The 25332-nt window shown below is 42.2% G+C and overlaps 1 protein-coding gene and 1 non-coding gene across 2 annotated transcripts in view; one reads left to right on the top strand and one right to left on the bottom strand.

The window, feature by feature from the left end:
- The window catches only part of CFAP47 (cilia and flagella associated protein 47), a 271714-nt gene that overhangs the window by 73175 nt on the left and 173207 nt on the right, over positions 1–25332 (top strand). Inside the window, exons 29-33 of the mRNA XM_038760124.1 lie at positions 2270–2522; positions 3441–3653; positions 9747–9828; positions 12497–12628; positions 13986–14181. Coding sequence (XP_038616052.1) covers positions 2270–2522; positions 3441–3653; positions 9747–9828; positions 12497–12628; positions 13986–14181 — 876 coding nt within the window. The remainder of the gene's footprint in view (positions 1–2269; positions 2523–3440; positions 3654–9746; positions 9829–12496; positions 12629–13985; positions 14182–25332) is intronic.
- LOC119940445 lies at positions 13766–13903 on the bottom strand. Its single transcript, XR_005454922.1, has one exon. It is a non-coding gene; the product is annotated as a small nucleolar RNA SNORA7 (small nucleolar RNA).

Genomic DNA, 25332 nt, shown 5'->3' with positions numbered 1-25332 from the left:
AATCCTTGAATTGCTTGCTTTGTCTACAACGGAAAACAAAATATTATAAAGCAGTCTGAACCAGTATCCTAATAGCACCTGCATTTTAACAAAGAAAACAACCCATGAATGAACTGTGTTGTTTACAAGTGAAAACAAATTACTCTAAAAGTTTGAAGGAGTGTCCTTCATTCTAACCAAGAGAACATTCCCTCTTAAGCAAGAGGAAGGGGAAGGTGAACTGCCTGTAGACTGTAAACTCACTCTGGTCAGGGAAAGGCTCTGGTATAGTGTTGTGTCATTCTCTCCCAAGCACTTAGTACAGTGCCCAGTACATGGTAAGCGCTCGATAAAAATGATTTATTGACTGACTGGTTAAATCCCACTATAGCTGCTAGGTCCGCCTATTTTCTGGGAGAGAAAATAGCATCCAGCATCTATATAGCAACATACAGAAAGACCTGGGATATAATCAAATGCAATTCAAGAAAGTTATCCAGGAATGGCATCAGTGGGAATCAGAAAGAGTTCTTCAGTCACCTCTCATTGAGTCCTTCATGCTGAGCAGTCGACCTGAAAGCCTACAAGTCTTAGGATGACAAGATTTATGAGTCTTAGGCCTTGTAAGCCTAGAAGGCAAATCTGAACACTTCTGGAGTGGTCAGGCTGCTAGTGACTCACAATTGATAAGAAACGGGTGACATTTGGCAACCCATTACTAGCAAGTCTAGAGAAAGTTGCACTGGAAACTGTGTACAAAAACAGAAAACATTTTTAATCAAGGGCCACCTTTAAAGTCATTAATTGGGTCACAACTTTGGAAAACGCTTGATTGGGTCAGATCCAAAAACGTTTCTAATCGGTCAGACGCTTCAACTATAATTGGGAACACTCAATCAGGAATGCTTTCGTTGGACTATTTTGAGTTGAATATTGTAATTCAGAAATGTTTAGTGCTTTCTTTATTTCTGCCAAATTTTCTGCTCTTGACCACTTTTCAAGTAGGCTAAAAATTGCACTCAAGAGATGAAAAATATTTTTAGAGATGGTGGAAAAGTCAATCAGTCGTATTGAATGCTTACTGTGTGCAGAGCACCATACTAAGCTTTTAGGAGAGTACAGTATAACAATATAACAGACATATTCCCTTCCCACAGCGAGCTTATGGTCTAGACAGACATTAATGTAAATAAATGTATGGATAAGGACATAAGTGCTGTAGGGCTGAGAATGGGGGTGAATAAAGAGAGCAAGTCAGGGCTACAGAGAAGGCAAAAGGAAATGAGGGCTTAGTTAGGGAAGGCCTCTTGGAGGAGATGTCTTTAATGAGGCTTTGAAGGTCGGGAGAGTCATTGTCAGATATGAAGAGGGAGGGCATTCCAGGCAAGAGGCAGGATGTAGGTGGGAAGTCAGCAGTGAGATAGATGAAACTGAGGTAGAGTGAGTAGGTTGGCATTAGAGGAGTGAAATGTGTGGGCTGGGTTTGTAGTAGGAGGGTTGAGGTGAGGTAAGAAGGGGCAAGGTGATGGACTGCTTTAAAGCCAATGGTAAGGAGTTTCTGTTTGCAGAGGTGGGTGGACAACCACTGCAGGTTCTTGAAGAGCAGGGAAACATGGACTGAACATCTTTGTAGCAAAATGGTCTGGGCAGCAGAGTGAAGTGTTGACTGAAGTAGGGAGAAATGAGAGGCTGGGAGGTCAGCAAGAAGGCTGATATGGTAATCAAGGTGGAATAAGATAAGTGCTTGGAGCAATGTTGTAGCTGTTTGGATGGTGAGGAAAGGGTGAATTTTAGTATTATGAAGGTTGAACCAACAGGATTTAGTGATAGATTGAATATGTGAGTTGAGTAAGAGAGGAGTCAAAGATAATGCCAAGATTACGGGCTTGTAAGGCAAGAAGGATGGTGGTGCCATCTTCAGTGATGGGAAGGACAGGGTTTGGGTGGGAAGACATTTTGGACATGTTCAGTTTGAGGTGATGGCAGGGCATCCAAATAGAGATGTTGTGAAGGCAGGAGGAAATCTGAGACTGTGAAGAGGGATCAGGCCTGGAGATATAGGTTTGGAAATCATCCTCATAGAGGTGGCAGTTGAAGCAATGGGAGTGAATGAGTTCTCCAAGGGAGTGGGTGTAGATGGAGAATAGAAGGGGACCCAGAACTGAACCTTGAGGGACCCCCCAGAGTTTGGAGGTGTGAGGCAGAGGAGAAGCCCCCAAAAGAGACTGAGAATGAGTGGCAGGGAGATAGGAAGAGAACTATATATTAACCATCCCTTATGAACTTTTAGGTGCTGAGAGTACAACATGCACATACGTTCAGATGAGCGACAGAGTTGTGGAAAGCAGAAGGCTCAGTAAGGAAGATGGTCGAGATCCAGGAATGGATAGAACAGAGAAACAAAGACAGTTTTATTTTCCTCACGAGGACACAGAGGAATATATTTACTTTCAAAAAGTTGTCAATGCAGTGCAAACCTGGTTTAGCCTTTTTGGCTGGCCTAAGGGACCTAACCCTATTTCTATTCCACAGTCTCTGAGAAGGTAAAAATAATATGATTTTTTTCTTCCTGTATTTGTTAGGCAATTAATAGTTCCCAGTATGGTTTTACAAACCCTGTCTACAGAGAGTCCATTGCAGGTATTTAATGTGTCTCATAATCTATAAGCCAAATCTATGTAAACGGAAATAATATCCAAAGAATATGTACTGGGGTAAATTCAGGATAACCAGGTTGGGTGCAGTTCCCTTTCCACATAGGGCTTACAGACTTAATCCCTATTTCACAGATGAGGAAACTGAGGCACAGAGAAGTTAAGTAACTTGTCCAAGATTACACAGCAGACAAGTGGCCAATATTTCAGGAATTCTGCAACCAACTAGAAACATTTTGATAACGACTTTCAAACAGGTGTTTGAAAGAAGTCAGTAGGCAGTCTTTAAGTAGATTAAAATGCATAATGCAAAAGAAAATATGTTTTCTGTTGAAGAACATTGTAATTAATCTTTTAGCAAGTCAGGGTAGTCTCAACATATTCAAGTCTTTTTTAGTTATATAAAGTAAATCAATACTTTACATAAGGATAATTTGGGCCAAATTTATGAATATTTGTAAGCAGTATAACATACATGAAAGGCCATTTAATACTAAGAAAAGCCATTGTAAAATAATTCAAATATTTTCAAAATTAGGTAAGGCAAGGGGCACAACTGTGACATTTTATTCCTCCTTTTTCCTGTAAACACTACCATCTCTCACCTTCTCCTTATAGTTTTCCCCCCAACATTTTTGCTGATCTTGCCTTCCCCATTCCCTCTATCTCTACTGCTCTTCTCTTGAAACTGTCGATACTCTCTCGCTTTCTTGCTCTCTCTTACTCTGAAACCATCTTCCTGTTATTAGATTAGGGCTGGCTCTAAGTGTAAGATAAAGGTATCTTACAACATTCTGCATTTTTCAGCGATGTGTATAAACTCCAGTTCGCTTCATCAGACAAAAAGGGTCACAAGCAGGACAACTTCGCCAAATACAATAAAACTATTTATGACATGCTGCTCTATTTGAGTGGTCAGATGCTTCCTGGAATTTCAGCAAGTCAGTCGATACCCTATGATGATTCCGAACGAGTGAGACAACTCCATTCGCAGCACCGGACCCTCCTCACCTTTCTCAAGTAAGAATATTCTGTCGTGAAAATTACATGTGGAATTATAGGACCCAAAAAGCCAAGGGGCTTCTTACCTATGTTTCCAAGAAGGCTTTAGGGCTTTTGGGGAAGAATTTGCCTTCACTTCCAGGAGTAGAAAACTATGTCCACCACAGGGACAGAGCTAAGCTTTTGTCCATTTGAACCTCTTTTTTGTAGCTTTTCCAATTGAAATACTGATTAAACACGGATTCCATTTATCTGGGAACCTCAATCAACCACTCAATCGATAATGATTGATAAATATTGATTGAGCATCTACTGTATGTAATCAATCCTAAGAGCTGGGAGAGTTCAATAGAGGTAATTGACAAGCTTTCTGCCTTCAAGGAGCTTAAATTCTAATGGGGGAGACATGCATTAAATCAATTCCAGATATCAATTCGAGTTTAAGTGTTAGTCTAAGGACACCTTACAGACTCCATTACTGATCTTAAAAATAGGCAAATTAATTCATTCATTCATTCAATCGTATTTATCGAGCACTTACTGTGTGCAGAGCACTGTACTAAGCACTTGAAGTACAAGTTGGCAACATATAGAGATGGTCCCTACCCAACAGTGGGCTCACAGTCTAGAAGGGGGAGACAGACAACAAAATAAAACATATTAACAAAATTAAATAAATAGAATAGTAAAAATGTACAAGTACAATAAATAGAGTAATAAATATGTACAAACATATATACAGGTGCTGTGGGGAGGGGAAGGAGGTAAGGCGCGGGGGATGGGGAGGGGGAGGGGGGGGAGGAAGGAGGTGGCTCAGTCTGGGAAGGCCTCCTGGAGGAGGTGAGCTCTCAGTAGGGCTTTGAAGGGAGGAAGAGAGCTAGCTTGGCGGATGTGCAGAGGGAGGGCATTCCAGGCCAGGGGGAGGACGTGGGCCGGGGGTCGACGGTGGGACAGGCGAGAACGAGGCACAGTGAAGAGGTTAGTGTCAGAGGAGCAGAGGGTGCGGGCTGGGCTATAGAAGGAAAGAAGGGAGGTGAGGTAGGAGGGGGTGAGGTGATGGAGAGCCTTGAAGCCGAGAGTGAGGAGTTTTTGCCTGATGCGTAGGTTGATTGGTAGCCACTGGAGATTTTTGAGGAGAGGAGTAACATGCCCAGAGCATTTCTTCACAAAGACGATCCAGGCAGCAGCGTGAAGTATAGATTGAAGTGGGGAGAGACAGGAGGATGGGAGATCGGAGATGAGGCTGATGCAGTAATCCAGTCAGGATAGGATGAGAGATTGAACCAGCCGGGTAGTGGTTTGGATGGAGAGGAAAGGGCAGATTTTGACGATGTTGCGGAGATAAGACCAGCAGGTTTTGGTGACAGATTGGATGTGAGGGATGAACGAGAGAGCGGAGTAGAGGATGACACCAAGTTTGCGGGCTTGTGAGATGGGAAGGATGGTAGTGCCATCAACAGTGATGGGAAAGTCAGGGAGAGGGCAGGGTTTGGGAGGGAAGATAAGGAGTTCAGTCTTGGACGTATTGAGTTTTAGATGGTGGGCATACATCCAGATGGAGATGTCTTGAAGGCAGGAGGAGACACGAGCTTGAAGGGAGGGAGAGAGAGCAGGGGCAGAGATGTAGATTTGGGTGTCATCAGCATAGAGATGACAGTTGAAGCCGTGGGAGCAAATGAGTTCACCAAGGGAGTGTGAGTGTAGATAGAGAACAGAAGGTGACCAAGAACTGACCCTTGAGGAGCCCCTACAGTAAGGGGATGGGAGGGGGAGGAGGAGCCTGCAAAAGAGACTGAGAATTAATGGCCAGAGAGATGAGGAGAACCAGGAGAGGACGGAGCCTGTGAAGCCAAGGTTGCTTTCTTTCCAGAAAGCAGGAAAAAGCTTCCTATTACGGGGAAGCAGAGGAGGGGAATGAAGGAAAGGGAGACAGAGATATAGAAACAGAGAGAGATGATAATAATTGTGGTATTTAAGTTCTTATTATGTGGCAAGAACTGTACTAAGCGCTGGGGTAGATGCAAGCAAATTGGGTTGGACACAGTTTGTGTCCCACATGGGGCTCACAGTCTCAATCCCCATTTTACAGATGAGGTCACTGAGGCCTAGAGAAGTAAAATGATTTCTCCAGGGTCACACAGTAGACTCCCAGGCCCGTGCTCTGTCCACTATGCCATAGTGTTTCAGGGACAGGGGGGTGGGTGACAGGCACACCCACACATACACTTTCCACTCCAATAAAATAATTGCCTAGGAGCAGGTGGGGACCAGAAATAAGGACAATTCTCTAGTGCAGGTGTAAATATCGTGACCTTTGACCATTTGATATTCACCCCAACCCCATAGCACGGTGTACATATCTTTAAATTATATATTATAAATGACCTATTTATTCCTCATAATGTCTGTCTCCCCTCTAGACCACAAGCTCATGTGGGCAGGGAAAGCGTCTACTAATTATGTCGTATTGTATTCTCCTGAGCTCTTAGTACAGTACCTAACAAATACCATAAAAACAAGCAACACATGATAGTGAGAAGAGGTGAGAGAAACAGCCATGATTGTCCATTCTGTCCCAAAAGAGATGAAGCTAGTGGTTTCATCCCAGCAGAGAAGCAGCATGGCCTAGTGGCAAAAGCACGGGCTTGGGAGTCAGAGGCCGTGGATTCTAATCCTGCCTCCGCTGCTTGTCTGCTGGGTGACCTTGGGCAAGTCACTTAACTTCTCTGTGCCTCAGTTACCTCATCTGTAAAATGGGGAATTATGACCGTGAGCCCCACGTGGGACAACCTGGTCACCTTGTATTTACCCCGGCACTTAGAACAGGGCTTGGCACATAGTAAGCGCTTAACAAATGCCGTCATTATTATTATTATGGGTGTCAATACTATTGGGTTGATGTACCCCATTGCTCATGGGGTTGGTGCATGTGCCAGGACTTGAGATGTCTCTCATACCGGAGAGGAGTTTCCCTTTAAAGCAAATCAGATATTCATGAAAAAAAAAGTGAGCATACCACTAATTAGTTTCAAATGACAAGTACTCTGAAAATATTTCTGAACATGGAAGGAAACAGGAGGTTTTTTGTTTTAATGAGAAGCACAGTAGAATTTTTAGAGGTCTGATCAATTATGTTCTGTGGGGGTTGCACATTAAGTGAAAAAACAAATTTACTTAGAACATCAGATCCTTTTTTTTTTTTTAGCCCTTTAAAGCCTATTAGGCAGTGTTGTGATGTTATGCAGTGTCTGATAATTCTGTTTTTTGTATTTTAAGAAGCAGCATGGCTCAGTGGAAAGAGAAAGGGATTGGGAATCCGAGGACGTAGGTTCTAATTCCGCTCCGCCGCTTGTCAGCTGTGTGACTTTGGGCAAGGGACTTAACTTCTCTATGCCTCAGTTACCTCATCTCTAAAATGGGAGTTAAGATTGTGAGCCCCACGTGGGACAACCTGATTACTTTGTATCTACCCCAGTACTTAGAAACAGTGCTTGGCACATAGTAAGCGCTTAACAAATACCATTATTATTGTTATTATTATTATTAATCTCCCAAGTGTTTAGTATAGTGCTCTGCACATAGTAAGCACTCACTAAATACTATTGATTGTTTTTGAAATAGCTCTCAGCTGCACAGTTTTCAGTGGTTCATTCAGTTCATTTAATCACATTTACTGAGCATTTATTGTGTGCAAAGCACTGTACTAAGCACTTGGGAGAGTACAATACAACAACAGACACATTCTCTGCCCACAGTGAGCTCACAGGGTTCACACCCTTGAGGGGAGCGTGATTACGCTCCAGGTGAAAAGCCAAACTCGGAGAGAGCATCATTGAGTTCCTTAGTACCTTGATTGTTGTGCTATTATTATAACATTATTGTTGGCTGTGAGCCCAGTGGCTTTGATGTTGATATGAGTGGTTTCTGTTTTGGTGTTTTGTGTCTGGTGTGGAAGAGCAATTCCTGCAGTAAAGGCAGGTTGCCCAGATTTATTTCTTTTAGCAGCAAATAGAGCCCTCTTAGGCCATATTGCGTGTGATAAAAATCCTTAACATCTAGAAAATGCCAATGTGGTTAATAAAACTGGTTCATTAATTCAAGATGTGCTCACATTTTTGATCCTGATATCCATAGTCTCGGGAGAATGAAATGAATGGGTAGCCTCAAAATCATATTTATTGAACACTTACTGTGTGCAGAGCATGGTACTAAGCACATGGGAGAGGACAATATAATGGAGTTGGTAGACACATTCCCTGCCCACAAGGAGTCAAAAAGAAACAGTGTGGTCTAGAGGGTAGAGTCCAGGCCTAGGAATCAGAAGGACCTGGGTTCTAATCCCAGCTCTGAAAATTGTCTGCTCTGTGACCTTGTGCAAGTCACTTCTCTGTTACCTCATCTGTAAAATAGGGATTATGACTGTGAGCCCAAAGTGGGACATGGACCGTGTTCAACCTGATTAGCTTGTATAATAATAATGATGGAATTTAAGTGCTTACTATGGGCCGGGCACTAAGCACTGGGGTGAATACAAGCAAATCAAGCTGGACAGAGTCCCTGTCCCACGTGGGGCTCACAGTCTCAATCCCCATTTTACATGAGGGAACTGAGGCCTCAAGGAAGAGAAGAGACTTGCCCAAGGTCACACAGCAGACAAGTGGCAGAGCCAGGATTAGAACCCATGATCTTCTGACACCCAGGCCCGTGCTCTATCTACTACACTTGCTATGGTGCCTAGCACATGGTATGTGCTTATCAAATACCATTTACAAAACATGAGCTTACAGCCTAGAGGGGGAGAGAGACATTAGAATAAATTATGGATATGAACATCAGTGCTCCAGAGCTGAGGGTGGGGTGAAAGTGATATGTCAGAGCTGGTATTAGAACCCAAATCTCTTGACTCCCAGGCCTATCAATCAGAGGTATTTGTTGAGCGCTCACTGCATGCTGATCACTGTAAGAGCTTAGGAGAGGACAATATAACAGAGTTGCTAGATACAATCCCTGTCCACAATGAGCTTACAGTCCTATGTTCCTTCATCAGGCCAGGCTATTTCTCGGGACCAAATCAAATTTTGCAGGCCAGATTAAAAATGCTTCCTACGGGCTACTACTATCAAAAGTACTCTGATGGAAGCATATACTATAACTAAAGGAAACTATAGTGTGACTAATTCTCAATTCAGTTTAAGAATACATATGAAATCAAACATCCTGTGGATGGTCAAAGTTATCGGCTCTCTTCCCAGACTAAGCCCCCCTTTTCATCAGCTCCACCTCCCTTCTGCATCACCTAGACTCGCTCCCTTTGCTCTTTCTCCCACCCCGTCCCATAGCACTTATGTAAATATATATATATCTATAATTCTATTTATTTATATTGATGTCTGTTTTACTTGTTTTGATGTCTGTCTCCTCCCTTCTAGACTGTAAACCCGGTGTGGGCTGGGATTGTCTCTCTTTGTTGCTGAATTGTACTGTCCAAGTGCTTAGTACAGTGCTCTGCACACAGTAAGCACTCAATAAATATGATTGAATGAAATATGGTTGAATGAATGAATTTTCACTTTTTATCTGTTTTCCCTTATAGGTATAGTGTTACTTCTCCAGATTAACAATTTTATAATAATATAAATAATAATAATTTATAATAATAATAATATTGGTATTTAAGTGCTTACTATGTGCCAAGCACTGTTGTAAGTGCTGGGGAAGTTACAAGGTGATCAGGTTGGGCTCACAGTCTTAATCCCCATATGACGGATGAGGGAACTGAGGCAAAGAGAAGTGAAGTGACTTGTCCAAAATCACACAGCTGACAAGTGGTGGATCCTGGATTTGAACCCCTGACCTCTGACTCCAAAGCCCATGCTCTTTCCACTGAGCCACACTGCTTCTCTACTTTTCAGATGAATATTTAGATGATTCCTGTTAAAGGAAGGCTTTTCAAAAGGCAATAGTGTCCTTGAAAAATATGAGGTCCAACTACAGCCAACTTTAGTGAAATTTTTAGTGAAAATTTTAGTTAAAGTTTTTAGTAAAAGCCATTTTTCTTTATAAAAGCTTGGTGCTGTTGATATTTACATGCCTCATTTGCTTTGGTTTTAGAGTCCAAGGAGCATTTCTCCCTTACGTTCTACCTGAATTTCTGCTTGAACCACAGGATTACAAGAAGTGGGCTGGACTGAGAGTAAGTGGAATTTTCACTGTTATAGAAAATAGATTGTTTCCATAGAAAAATTACCCCCTCCTGAGGTTGTGAGCAGGAGAAACTTATATGGGGAAAAAATGATCAAAAATGAAGAGTACTGTGAATGAACTCTTCCCTGTTTCAGTTTCTGTGATGAAAACCAGCGAGTTAAAGGGATGTGGAGAATTAAAAAGAAGGGATGGAGAATCATCAGTGAGTGGGAGGTTTTTGTGGTTTATTTTAATGGCATTTGTTAAGCACTTACTATGTCTCAGGCACTGTTCTCTGGGGTAGATACAAGCTAATCAGGTTGGACACACTCCACGTCTCCCATGAGGCTCACAGCCTTAAACCCCATTTTGCAGATTAGGTAACTGAGGCACAGAGAAATGAAGTGACTTGCCCAAGGTCACCCAGCAGACAAGTGGTGGAGGCAGGATTAGAAACCAGGTCCTTGGGCCCCGCAGGCTCATACCCTTTTCACTAAGTCATGCTGCTTCAGTTGATGGCTAAAAGAATGGAAAAACTGTATTGTCCTCTAATCTTTAAAGGCGATTATCTCTTCAAGGAGTTTATAGGCCATCCTTGGATTTATGACAGAAGCGACTCCTGAAAACTGTGTCTTCAATTGAGACATAGTCAGAACCAATTTTCTCATTGTAACAAAGTTATAAATGTGGGACTGATTCTTTAACAGATCAAATACCCTATTTTTTTCCCAAATTAACCAAAATTGTGAGCTAATAACTGTAGTTGATTGATATAATTATATGACAAGAGAGAAGTAGCTTTGCCTAGTGGGTAGAACATGGACCTGAGAGTCAGAAGGACCTGCGCTCTAATCCCAGCTCATCCAATTTATCTGCTGTATGACCTTGGTTAAGTCACTTCACTTCTCTGGACCTCAGTTACTTCATCTGTAAAATAGGGATTAATAATAATGATAATACTAATTATTGTATTAAGGATTTACTGTGTTCTGGGCACTGTACTAAACATTGGGAGTGGATAGAAGAAAATCGAATTGGAAACATTCCCTATCCCTTGTGGGGCTCACAGTCTCAATCCCCATTTTACAGATGAAATAGCGAAGGCAAAGGGAAATGAAATGACTTACCCAAGGTAACACAGCAGACAAGTGGTGGAGCTGGAATTAGAACCCATTACCTTCTGACTCCCAGGCCCGTGCTCCATCTACTATGCCTAGACTGTGAGCCCCATGTAGGACAGGGACTGTGTCCAACTTGGTTAGTTTGTATTTATCCCAGCGCTTAGTAAAGTAGTACTAAGTAATACATAGTAATACTAGTAATACACAGTCGCACATAGTAAGTGCTTACCAAGTACCATAAAAAATGAAAACATTCATATTGAGTCGAGAGGTTCCACAGTATGGTAGCCGACTTTCACTGCGTCAGAAGACAGATGAATCTGTGAAACAGGGATTAAGACCGTGAGCCCCAGCTGGGACAGGGGCTGTTTGCAGTCTAATGGCTTTTTAGTCTGTGGTCTTTGAGTCAGTTTTCAAAATGCAAGTGTAAAATGCACCGTGATATAATTATATCCTTCCCCAATCTTGAAGAATGCACTGTGATATAATTATATTCTTCCCCAATCTTGAAGAAAGACAGATTAGTAGCAAATACTGTTAATGCAACAATTTGGCAAGGGGATATTTAGGAACTCTTAAATTGAAGACAGGAGAAACAACCCTTTTACTCCCTTTATAGCAGTAGATAGCCAGGTGGTGGCAGTATAGTCCAGAGCAATATGGGAGGCTCCTTGCCTACATGTTCTTTTAGTTTCGTAGGGAGAACAGGCCTTAGTTTTTCAGAAGATATTTTCTCCGGTTTCTTGGTTAACCCTCGTGGCTTGTGAAGGCCAGGGATGCGCAAGAATGATAACGATTTTGCAAAAACGGTCCTGTGCTAAATTAAAACATATTTTAAATTGTGCAGTGAAATCACTCATTCTGGGGAACTCACTGGAGTAATAATAATAATAATTTTGGTATTTGTTAAGCGCTTACTATGTGCGAAGCACTGTTCTAAGCGCTGGGGGGATACAAGGTTATTAGGTTTGTCCCTCATGGGGCTCACAGTCTTCATCCCCATTTTACGGATGAAGGAACTGAGGCACAGAGAAGTGAAGTGACTTCCCATCCTGAAGACCCTTTTGATGGAGGAAAACTCCCATTTTCAGAGAAACTTCTCGAAGGGACATAAATCCCCCAAGCTCCACTTCCTACTCTTCCACTTTCTAGAGAGGCAGCGTGGGTCAGTGGAAAGAGCACGGCTTGAGAGTCAGAGGTTGTGGGTTCTAATACCGGCTCTGCCACTGATCAGGGAACACGTCTACCAAATCTGTTATATTGTGTCCTCCCAAGTGCTTAGTAAAATGCTGTGCACACAGTAAGCACTCAGTAAATGCAGTGGATTCACTGACTGATCTGCTCACAGTAAATGCACAATCAATTCCATCGATTGATGGATTAATTGTAAATTGGGGTTTAAATGGCTGTTCTCCTGCCCCCATAGTGAGCCTCATCTGGGGAAGCAAAAATCTGATCTGATGATCACGTATCTGCCCCCAGCGCCTAGTACAATGTTAGCAAAGTAGTTAAGTGCTGAAAAAATACCATCGTCATTTTCACTTTTGTCTCTTTAAGGGCAACAGAACTACAGGATCGGAGAAAAGTGCTCATATAACTGAGCAGAAATATTATTTTGTGGTAGATGACAGGGAATTTGAGACCCTGAGCAGACATGTTTGGACAGATGTGTTACTTCAGACATATAAGGTAAATTTCTGTTTAGGGTCACGTATTGGGACACCTCTCCCCCCCACCCTGCACCTGTTCTTCTCATAAAAATGAGAAATTTGTTGTAAAACCATGATCGCTTTAACCAGTCTCCTTTTCATGCTTCTGCTTCTCTTACTTCTCTTTGATCATGCAGTCCATAAAATGGAGCCCATCACTCACTGGCTAAGCCACTATCCCACTCTCTTCTTCCACTAAACTCCAGCTCATACTCTTTGTTCCTCTCAAGCTAGCCTACTTGGGGTGTGTTCTCATCTCACCTGTTTCTGACTCAGTCAATCAATCGATGGTATTTACTGAGCGATTCCTATGTGCTGAGCACTGTCCTAAGAACTTGGGAGAGTACAATACAGCAGAGATAGCAGATACATTCCCTGCCCGTAACGAGTTTACAGCCTAGAGAGGGAGGCAAAGATTGATATGAATAAAATGGGGATTAAATTTCTGTTTTCCCTTAGACTGTGAACATCATGTGGTTAAGGACTGTCAGCTCTGATTGTATTACATCTGCCCCAGTGCCTAGTACAGTGTTTGATACTTAACGCTTAATAAATACCACCGATTTTGGTATGATTATTCTTTGCAAACTGCAGCAAGTCTTTTGAAAAACATTGTGATTTTTACTATTCAAATGACTTGTCTCATCTTATGCTGTGGAGTTGTTTCTGAACCACAGCAATGCCATGGGCACATCTCTCCCAGAACTCCCCACCTCCATCTGCAATCATCATCATCATCAATCGTATTTATTGAGCGCTTACTGTGTGCAGAGCACTGTACTAAGCGCTTGGGAAGTACAAGTTGGCAACATATAGAGACAGTCCCTACCCAACAGTGGGCTCACAGTCTAAAAGATTGTTCTGGTAGTGTATCCATAGAGTTTTCCTGGTAAAAATCCAGAAGTGGTTTGCCATTGCCTCGTTCCGTGCAGTAAATTTGAGTCATTCATTCATCAATCGTCAATCGTATGCACAGCACTGTACTAAGCGCTTGGGAAGTACAAGTTGGCAACATATAGAGACGGTCCCTCCCCAACAGTGGGCTCACAGTCTAGAAGGAGAGTCTCCACCCTCGACTCTCTCCCCTGCTGCTGCTGCCCAACATGGGCAAGTTTTGACTTTTAGCAGATTGCCTTCCACTCGCTAGCCAATGCCCAAGCTAGAAATGGAATGGGTAGGCCTTTGCTTGACTCTCCTTCCCATAGTTGAGACTGGTAGAGTACTTGGAACTCTCCAGGTGCGACCCTGAGAAGAGATTCAAATTACTAAAATAATACAATAATCTTGTCCTTTATTATTGTTCATTAAATGGTAACCTTTTTTTCTCCTCATTCCAGGTGCTAATACTTTGCCGTGTATCCCCATCCAATTGCAGTAATAAGTCTAGTGCAGATGATGTAACAAGCATGCTGGGGATTAATCCAGATACATTATCTAGTAACATATATTCTCCACCTGAAAAGTTCCTACTTACTTGGATGAATACACAATATGAGAATACCAGAAAAATTATATGGAAAGACTGCCAAAAAGGTGAGGCTATGTTGTTTGTTCACTTTTTTTTTTATGTTCCCTTGAAGGGTGGACCTAGATTGATGGACCGCAGAACCAAAATAGATTGCTGGACTGTCCAAAGCCTCAATAACCTGAGGCAGAGTCAAAAACTATTCCAGGAGTACGGGCAACAGCCAGAACACCCACTCAGTGATGGAAAGATTACTATTCTGCTCTTGCTACCTCTTTTTTTTAAAAAAATGGTATTTGTTAAGTGCTTACTATGTGCCAAACACTGTACTAACTGCTGGGATAGATACAAGATAATTGGGTCGCATACAGTCCCTGCCTTACAAGGAGCTCACAGTCTTAATCCCCATTTTGCAGGTGAGGTAACTGAGGCCCAGACAAGTTAAGTGACTTGCCCGAGGCCACACAGCAGAGAAGAGCTGGATCTGGAATGAGAACCTAGGTCCTCTGACTTCCGGGCCCGTGCTCTTTCCACTAGGCCATGCTGCTTCTCTTCAGCCAGATTCACACACATAGCTACAGAACAACCATCAGTATTATCACCTTTAAACATTCAGCATGTTCATTCTCTCTCTCTCTCTCTCTCTCTCTCTCTCTCTCTCTCTCTCTCTCTCTCTCTCTCTCTCTCTCTCTCTCTCTCTCTCTCTCTCTCTCTCTCTCTCTCTCTCTCTCTCTCTCTCTCTCTCTCTCTCTCTCTCTCTCTCTCTCTCACACACACACACACACACACTCTCACACTCTATCCCCTTAAAACATATATACACACATACAGTGTTCTCTCTGTGACAAGTTATACAGTAATGCATATCAGTCCATTTGAGAGAATTTCACTGCAGGGTTTTGGCCATAAAATGTTAATTATATTTGGATTGGTTTAAATGCCTTCTAATTAATGCATTTAGGCTAAAGTCGTTATTAGCCAAGTATATTTAAGTGGAACACATATTCAACCAAAATGCAGGATATTTTTGTTTTATGCCATCAAGTTGTATCCGACCCATAGCGATTCCATGAACACATCTCTCCCAGAACGCCCCACCTCCATCTGCAGTCATTCTGGTAGTGGATCCAGAGAGCTTAGAGGAATATAAATATATTGGAAAGCGGGATAGTCTAGTGACAACTCCACAGGGCAAGAGAGAGAGAGATAGGAGACATGGGTTCTAAGCCTGCCAGCTGTGTGATTATGGATAAGTCCTTTACCTTTACTCAGTTTCCTCATGTGTAAAATAGGGAGAAAATTCTCTTCCCTTTAGATTTGAGCTGCATGTGGGACAGGAACTTTCTCTTACCTGGTTGCGGTTTATATACCCCAGTGATCAATCATATTTATTCGACGCTTACTGTATTTCTAACACTGTACTAAGCACTTAGGAGAGTACCATATAACAGAGTTGATAGGTTCCCTTTCCACAACGAGTTTATGGTCTAGACGGGGAGACAGACATTGAAGTAAGTAAATAAATGTACCTAAGTGCTGTGAGGCTGAGAATGGGGTGAATAATAAATACAAATTCAAATGCAAGGGTGATGCAGAAGGGAGTGGGAGAAGAGGTAATGAGGGCTTAGTCTGGGAAGGCCCCTTGGAGGAGATGTGCTTTTAATAAAATCTTGAGGGTGGGGAGAATTATTGTCTGTTGGGTAAGAAGAGAGAAGGTGATCTAGGTAGGTCGCAGGTGTGAGGTCGGCAGAGAGATAGAGGAGATGGCGTTATAGTGAGTAGATTGGCATTAGAGGAGTGAAGCGTGTGGGCTGGCTTGTAGTAGGAGTGTGTAGTAGGAATGTGTCTGTTATATTGTGTTGCAGTCGCCCAAGCGCTTAGTATGGTTTTCTACAGACAGTAAGAGCTCAATAAATCTGATTGATAGGAGAACAGTGAGGTAAGGTAGGAGGGGCAAGGTGATTGAATGCTTTGAAACGATGGTAAAGAGTTTCTATTTGAAGCGGAAGTTTGAACACTGGACCAGGTTCTCGAGGAGTGGGGAAACATGGCCTGTACTTTTTTGTAGAAAAATGATCCGGACAGCAGAGTGAAGTATGGATTGGAGTGGGGAGAGACAGGAGGCAGGGAGGTCCGCAAGGAGGCTGATACAGTAAACAAGGCAGGATAGGATAAATGCTTGGATTAATGTGGTAGCAGTTTGGATGGAGAGGAAAGGGCAGATTTTAGTGATATCATGATGGTTCAATTGACAGGATTTAGTGACATTGAATGAGAGAGAGGACTCAAGGATAATGCCAAGGTAACAGTGGTTAGCAGGCTCACTGGGGGCAAGGAATGTGTCTACTAACTATTATAACAATAATAATAATAATAATTGAGGTATTTGTCAAGTGATTACAGTGTGCCAGGTACTGTACTAAGTTCTAAGGTGGACACAAGGAAATAGGGTTGGACACAGTTCCTGTCCTTCATGGGCTCACAGTCCTTATCCCCATTTTACAGATGAGGTAACTGAGGCACAGAGAAGTGAAGTGAATTTCCCAAGGCCACACAGCAGACAAGTGATGGAGCTGGGATTAAAACCCATGACCTTCTGACTCCCAGACCTGTGTTCTATCCACTCCATCATACTGCTTCCTCTCCCAAGTGCTTAGTATAGTGCTCTGCACACATTAAGTACTCATTAAATACCATGAATTGATTGATAATTATTGTTATATTTTAGTCCCAGATTATCTTCAGAATTCTTCAGGGAGATTTTGGATTTGATTTTAAACTTCAAGTAATCTCAAAATGAAATTATTTTAAATTGAATAGGATTCTGATTGTGAAACCATTAAAATGTGTCAGTGTATTAATATATGTTGGGTGTAGTAAACTCTTAGAATAGCATCTATAGAGAAAAAACATGAGATACTATCACAGCAAATTAATGAAAAATTTTTTAAATTAGTTAAATCAAAAGAATAAAATGCTCATTTTTGCTGCTCTAGTTTTACCTAAACTATCAAAAGTACCCCTGGATAAATATATCATATTAAAAGCAGTTCATTTTAAAGGTAGTATTTCAAATAAGCAATAAACTCTGACAGAAAACACATATCTTGATGATTATTTCACACTTTGGGAGGAAATAGGAGCCAAAAGACTGACAGCAAGCACTATTAATCACCTGAGAAATAGAGCAATCTCTTAGGAAAAAAAAATACTTGGGTTATTGCATTTATAAAATAGTATATCCAGTGTAAATGCTAAGAAGAGGATGATTTTATGCATTATTTATATGTTGATTTGACTGAGAGGCATTCATAATGTGGAGCTGGGCTTAGTATCGTAAATATCATTTTATAATGATTTCTATTTAAATCAGGAAAACATTTCCCCATCTTCGTGATACCAAAACGAGCGTAACAGATTTAATTTGGGGAAGTCTTTGTGGAACTGTCTGTCAGTTCTATGCAGGTGGGAAAGACTTAATTCAGAGAAAAGTTAATTAATTGCTAGTGTTTACTGAGCGCTTACACTGTGCAGACCACTGTACTAATCGCTTGGCCACAAAGAGCTTACAGTCTAACGGGGAGCCAGACATTTAACTCCCTCCTCAAACTCCTATACCTCTTCCTCCTTCCCATCTCTTGCCCCAATGACCTGGCTACCTACTTTTATTGAGAAAATTGAAATTACCAGGCTTGATTTCCTTAAAAACTCCCCTGCTCCTCTCCAGTTCCTCCCTCCTCTGGCCCCTTCTTCAACTCTCCCATCTTTCCCAGGAGTATCTCGAGAGGCGATCTCCTGCCTTCTCCCCAAATCCACCCCCTCCACCTGCGCATCTGTCTCCATCTCTTCACCTCTTGTCAAAATCCTTGATCCTCCCTTCTTCCCTCCCTGACTTCCATCTTCAACTGTTTACAATGGCTTCTTCCTCACTGCTTTCAAACATGCTCATGTCTCCCCTAGCCTAAAAAATCCCTTCCTTGACACCACTGCTCCCTCTGGTTATCGCCCCACCTCCCTCCTACAATTCATCTCCAAACTCCCACTATCTCAAGTTCCTCTCCTCCAATTCTCTCTTTGACCCCCTCCAATCTGGCTTCTGTCCCCTTCACTCCACAGAGACCACCCTTTCAAACGTCACCAGTGATCTCCTTTCTTGCCTCTACTCCATCCTGATCCTCTTCGACCTCTCAGCTGCCTTTGGCACTGCAGTCCACCCGCTTTTCCTGGAAATATTTTTCAACTTCAGCTTCATTGACACTGCCCTCTCTTGCTTCTCCTCCTATCTCTCTGGCCACTCATTCCCAGTCCACCCTAACTGTGGGTGTCCCTTAAAGGTTCAGTTCTGGGTCCTCTTCTATTCTCCATCTACACCTACTCCCTTGGAGAAACTCATTCATTCCCATGGCTTCACCTACCACCTCTATGTAGATGTTCCCAAATCTGCATCTCCAGCCCTGACTGCTCTACCTCTCTGCAGTTTCACATTTTCTTCCACCTTCAAGACATCTCTACTTGCATGTCCTCCTGACACCTCAAACTTAGCTTCCTTGCTGACTTCCCTGCCTCCTGTTTCTCTGTACTTTATTCTGGATGGAGGGGAAAGGGTGGATTTTAGCGATGTTGTGAAGGTTGAGTCTACAGAATTTGGTGACAGATTGAATGTGAGAGATGAGTTGAGGATAGTGCCAAGGCTATGGGTTAGTGAGACAGGGAGCGTACTCACGTCACTTCTCTGTGCCTCTGTTACCTCATCTGTAAAATGGGGACTGATTGTGAACCTCATGTGGGACAAGGACTGTGTCCATCCCGATTTGACCAGTATCCACCCCAGTGCTTAGTAGAGTGCCTGACACATAGTAAGCACTTAAAAAATACCATAATTATTATTAATATTACAGTGAATGGAGAGTCAGGGAGAAGACATAATGATAATAATTTCCATTTGAGTATAAATTCCCATTAGAGTGCCATCATGTATGTATTTTTAAACTGTTACTTCCTCCTGAATGTAATTTATTTTAGCATCTGTCTTCCCAGATAGATTGTAAGATTTAGGATTGTATCTACTGACATTGTTACTTTCCCAAGTGTTTAGTTCAGTGCTTACTGTGCCCAATACTCAATTTTCACTAAATTAAGCCCCACCCCCAACCATAAACTGAAGCAAAATTCCATTTTGTATATAGTTTAAACTTTTACCTTTGGACTTGCTGGTAAATTCCAACATTGTTTCAAATTAATTTCTTAATTCTTCTAGCACAGAAACCTGTTTTGTTTCAGTACTCTTTATAATGTGAACAATGATAAGGAATAAAGTAATTGAATCTACCAGAGGACAGTATAATCACTTTTCAAACTGTTAACCATGGGTAAAATTCATTATCTTGAAGAAACAAGCTTTCCTTTATGAAGAACAAAGTGTATAGTTTACCTTGATGTTTGTGAGAAATTTTGATCAATTCAGCAAAACATTTGCCCATCTTTGGTCGATTGTCTACTTTTTGAAACACTGGTGAAATGACTTTAGAATAAATTGCTCCAATACTTGTTCACAAGAAGTCAGAAGACTTCAGAGGATAGATTTTCTTTTTCTGCTTTAGCTTTCTGTCACTCAATCTTTATCAGTCTCTCAGTCTAATCACAGTCCATCAGTAATTTACCCAGTGCAATGAAAAATATGGTCTCCCTTCCCAAGTTGAACTCTTGGATCTTAACTTGATAACCACCTTCAATTCTATTGTAATCCATCATCATCATCATCATCAATCATATTTATTGAGCGCTTACTGTGTGCAGAGCACTGTACTAAGCGCTTGGGAAGTACAAGTTGGCAACATATAGAGACAGTCCCTACCCAACAGTGGGCTCACAGTCTCTCTCTCTCTCCTCTCCTCTCCTCTCCTCTCCTCTCCTCCTCCTCTCCTCCTCCTCTCCTCCTCCTCTCCTCCTCCTCTCCTCCTCCTCTCCTCCTCCTCTCCTCCTCCTCTCCTCCTCCTCTCCTCCTCCTCTCCTCCTCCTCTCCTCCTCCTCTCCTCCTCCTCTCCTCTCCTCTCCTCTCCTCTCCTCTCCTCTCCTCTCCTCTCCTCTCCTCTCCTCTCCTCTCCTCTCCTCTCCTCTCCTCTCTCCTTCTCTCTCCCTTCTTCCCTCTCTCCCCGTGTGTGTGTCCACATCACCATTTACCACTCATCTTCAGCCCCTTTTCAGTATTTCAGAATTTTCTCGATGATCAGCAATATTTTTTATTTGTCAATCTTGGAAATTACTTGTCAATCTTGGGAAGACAAAGCAATGTCTTCCACTGGCCCCTCAAGTAATCAGTGGTATTTGATGGTGGTATTTGTTGATGGTGGTATTTGTTGAGTGCTTACTATGTGCAGAACACTGTTCTAAGTGATTGGAAGAGTACAATACAGCAGAATTAGCAGACCCATTCCTGGCCCATAATGAAGTGACCATCTAAGGGAGGTACAGGAAGATTGTCTCCACCCTTGCCAACTCAGTGTGTGGGACTCTGATCACTCAACTGTGATTTAGAGTAGTGTACTGGATGTTCATTCAACTGTATTGAGCGCTTACTGTGTGTGCACAGCACTGTTCTAAGTGCTTGGGAGAGTAAAATAGAACAATAAACAGAAACATTCCCTGCCCACAATAAGCTTACGTTCTAGAGGGATATGCTATCTTAATGTTTTTTGTTTTAGCAATAATTCCATGGCCAGGGTTAGTAGCTGATTAGGAAATAGGTTCTGCCATGCGCCTCCACTTTTTTCATAATGCAAGTGGCTCAGGTGCCTGGAATTGGGCTCCTGCGAGTGAGGTTGGGGGGGGGGGGGGGGGTCCCTCACTTCTGGAAAGTAGGCTGGTTAGAATGGAGATTCATTATTTTGTATACCTCCCAAATCCCTGGCTCATGTATCCCTTTTCCCTTACATTATAGGCATTAGAGGTCCAAAGAGGTCAACTGTGGCAATTAATGGGAATTCCTAGACTGTTGGCAAAGCTAGAATATACATTAGTCAAATACAGAGGAGAATAGTTATAGAATTCATATCAATCAATAAATCAATCGTATTTATTGAGCGCTTACTGTGTGCAGAGCACTGTACTAAGCGCTTGGGAAGTACAAGTCGGCAACACATAGAGACAGTCCCTACCCAACAGTGGGCTCACAGTCTAGAAGGGGGAGACAGAGAACAAAACCAAACATACTAACAAAATAAAATAAATAGAATAGATATGTACATGTAAGATAGAGTAATAAATATGTACAAACATATATGCATATATACAGGTGCTGTGGGGAAGGGAGGGAGGTAAGATGAGGGGGATGATGAGGGGGAGAGGAAGGAAGGGGCTCAGTCTCGGAAGGCCTCCTGGAGGAGGTGAGCTCTCAGTGGGGCCTTGAAGGGAGGAAGAGAGCTAGCTTGGCGGATGGGCAGAGGGAGGGCGAGAACGAGGCACGGTGAGGAGATTAGCGGCAGAGGAGCGGAGGGTGCGGGGTGGGCTGTAGACGGAGAGAAGGGAGGTGAGGTAGGAGGGGGTGAGGTGATGGAGAGCCTTGTAGCCGAGGGTGAGGAGTTTCTGCCTGATGCACAGATTGATTGGTAGCCACTGGAGATTTTTGAAGGAGGGGAGTAACATGCCCAGAGCGTTTCTGGACAAAGACAATCCGGGCAGCAGCATGAAGTATGGATTGAAGTGGGGAGAGACACGAGGATGGGAGATCAGAGAGAAGGCTGATGCAGTAGTCCAGACGGGATAGGATGAGAGCTTGAACGAGCAGCGTAGCAGTTTGGATGGAGAGGAAAGGGCGGATCTTGGCAATGTTGCGGAGCTGAGACTGGCAGGTTTTGGTGACGGCTTGGATGTGAGGGGTGAATGGGAGAGCGGAGTCGAGGATGACACCAAGGTTGCGGGCTTGTGAGATGGGAAGGATGGTAGTGCCGTCAACAGAGATGGGAAAGTCAGGGAGAGGGCAAGGTTTGGGAGGGAAGACAAGGAGTTCAGTCTTGGACATGTTGAGTTTTAGGTGGCGGGCAGACATCCAGATGGAGATGTCCTGAAGGCAGGAGGAGATAACAATACATTTGTAATATGAACTTGTAGTTTCTGTGTCTATTGCTAGCATAAACCCCTCCCCTAGACTATAACAAATAACATAATAGTTATTATTACAAAAACTCTTTTGAGGGCAGGGATTGCATCAGCGTGGCCTAGTGGATAGAGCACAGGCTTGGAAGTCAGAAGGTCTTGGGTTCTAATTCTCGCCCTGCCACTTGCCTGCTGTGTGACCTTGGGCAAGTCACTTCATGTCTCTGTACCTCAGTTACCTCATCTGTAAAATGGGGATTAAGACTGTGAGGACCATGTGGGATATCAACTGTGTTCAAGCTGATTAGCTAATATCTACCCCAGCACGTAGTTCAGTGCCTGACACATAAAGAGCACTTAACAAATACCCCAATTATTATTATTATTTACTGTCCCAAGTATTTAATACACTGCTTTGTCCAAAGTGCTCAACAAATGCCATTAATTGATTAATTACCTTAGGACTCTGAGTTAATATTACTAAGCACCAGTAAAATTATACATTTTACCAGTGGTGGTAGTATTTAATCAAGGATGACTCTAAAGATTACAACCAATTTTGAGAATAAAATCAGGTAACTGATATAAAAGCACTTTGAATTTGTATGTCTCTTTCATTTTTTCTGATGTATTACTCCTCCAAAATGTCCCACAAACCCTGCTCTATTCTTGGCCCCAAACAGCTGCAACAGCTTCCTTGTTCACAGACTGTTAGCAGATGGTCATTATGACAATATTTAGGACTGAAGAGGAAATAGGAAACTTATTCCTGTGGTACCAGCTGCTTGGGAGTTGCATTAGCCAGAATCACCTGGGAATGAAAGCTAATTACTAAATCAGGTGGAGCTATTTGCATTCAGGAACAAAGCCCTGCTGATTTTTTTTTTTTTTATAAAATTTGTTAAATGCTGACCCTGTGCCAGGCAACATACTAAACGCTGGAGTAGATCCAAGCTAATCAGATTGGACACAGTCCACATCCCACATGGATTTTACAGTCTTAATCCCCATTTTACAGATGAAGGAACTGAGGCACAGAGAAGGCAGGTGACTTGCCTCAGGTCACACAGCAGACAAGTGGTAGAGTCCAGATTAGCCCATCCAGGCTTGGGCTGTTTCTTGTAGACCACTATGCCTCTCAAAACATTTGGACACCTAGGCCGAAGGGAGAGGCATAAAAGGCTGTTGAACCTTGAGAAGAAGCAGAGGTCACTAAGAGAAGAGAGGGCCAGTACTACTAATAACTGTGGTATTTGTTAAGAGCTTATTATGTGCCAGGGACTAGTAGTAGTAGTAGCCTGGGAATCAGAAGGACCTGGGTTCTAATCCTGGCCCCACCGCTTGTCTGCTGTGCGAAATTCTCTGGGCCTCAGTTACGCCATCTGCAAAATGGGGTTAAGACTGTGAGCCCCGTATGGGACAGAGACTGTGTCCAATGCAACTAGCTTTTATCTACCTCAGCGCTTAGTTCAATTTGGTTAGACACATTTCCGGGCCACAACGTGTTGACAGTCTAAAGAGTTTGCTTGTATCCACCCCAGAGCTTAGTACAATGTCTGGCACAAAGTAAGTGCTTAACAAATACCATTATTATTATCATCATTATTATTAATAGTGGCTCTATGTGGACTCTGTGCATCACCACACCACTTCCAGATAGATCACAGGTATTCTCTGAATTATGTAGTTAAATAAAATCCTCAAAACCTCAATTAATTCCTCCAGAAATGTTCATCCATGTGTTTGTAACAAGCTGTAGAAACCTCATTTGTACTTTCAAATAATTTAGATGTAGATTAATGGTTAGGCAAAATGATAGTTAAAAGATATCCTGTTGATGCTATTCCAAACCATTCTGCCATAGGTTTCAATTAAAAATAAACATAGTTTTGAATTTAATGATGTAGTACCAAAACTCTAGTAGATAAATATTTTTAAGATTACAGTTTTAGGGACTGCATGTGAATTTGGTAATAAAAGAATTCTGTAGCTATTAAATTTTAAAGCAAAAGCATTTATCTCTCTCTACAGTTACTGCCTCATAAACAGTATATATTTCAAGTTATAGTCAAAGCAAATTTTTAAGCATTCAATCAATTTAATGTCATGTAAAACTTAGGTCAGACCAAACAACTCAGTAAGATCATATTGAAATTTGCAGCTAGAACAATAGTAAATTATAAAGCTTTGTGTTCGTAAGAAATACCCTTATGTTTACTGTTATGTTGTCTAAGGGTGAGTTTATTAATTAGTTTCCTCTCAAGCATTATTGTCATTAGATATTACCAGCATTGAAAAAGCAACTCAAAAGGAAATGTTCGGTAGCAAAGTAATTGCCAGTATTGCTGAAAATGGTTAAGGAGGAGGGGCTTCTAACATGCTTCAAATCAAATTTGTTCTATTTTTCTGTCTAGGAAAAGTCAATACAACCTAGTTTATACCTATGTTTATTTTAGCCTGCTTCCAGAATTATATTTGCCAATTTCTATGCTTCAACTTGCAGATATCATCTCTGAAATATTTACTTCCTCATGGTAAAGTCAGTCCATCTATCAGGTGTATTGATTGAACCCTTATCATGTGCAGAGCACTGATATAAGTGTTTGGTAGAATCCAGTATGACAGAGTTGATGGACATATTGCCTGCCTGCAGGGACTATACCACGGGGAGTAAGAGCCTCTCCCTTTAGACTGTAATCCCGTTGTGGGCAGAAAATGCCTGTTATTTTGTTGGGTTGTACTCTCAAGTGATTAGTAATTTGTTCTGCTGTACTTTGTGCAGTGTTTGGAGTGGCAAGAAGACAGCTACGCAACTTGTAACAGAGTCAACAGGCGGTAGATTGGGCCTGTGTGAAAGATTGTTCAACTGTGATTTTGGATGGGAATGGCAAAAAAACCAAACACTTGCTGAATTTAGGGAAACTGTGATTAGGGGGATTTAGGCCTCTCGGGAATACCTTCACCCTCCAGTGCATTCATTTCAGGAGGGAGAATGAGAGAGAAGAGGAGAGTTGCAGGAGAAAGGTGAAAGGACAGGAACTCTTTCTTGTGCCTAAAATCATGGTCAAGCTAAATTTCCATCATTGACTACGTTGCTTACTTGCTTTCCTCTGCTACAACTATGCTCT

This window comes from Tachyglossus aculeatus, chromosome 18 (genome assembly GCF_015852505.1).
Source record: "Tachyglossus aculeatus isolate mTacAcu1 chromosome 18, mTacAcu1.pri, whole genome shotgun sequence".
Lineage (NCBI taxonomy): Eukaryota > Metazoa > Chordata > Mammalia > Monotremata > Tachyglossidae > Tachyglossus > Tachyglossus aculeatus.
Note: the sequence above shows the minus strand (reverse complement) of the source record. Positions and strands in the feature narration are given on the sequence as shown.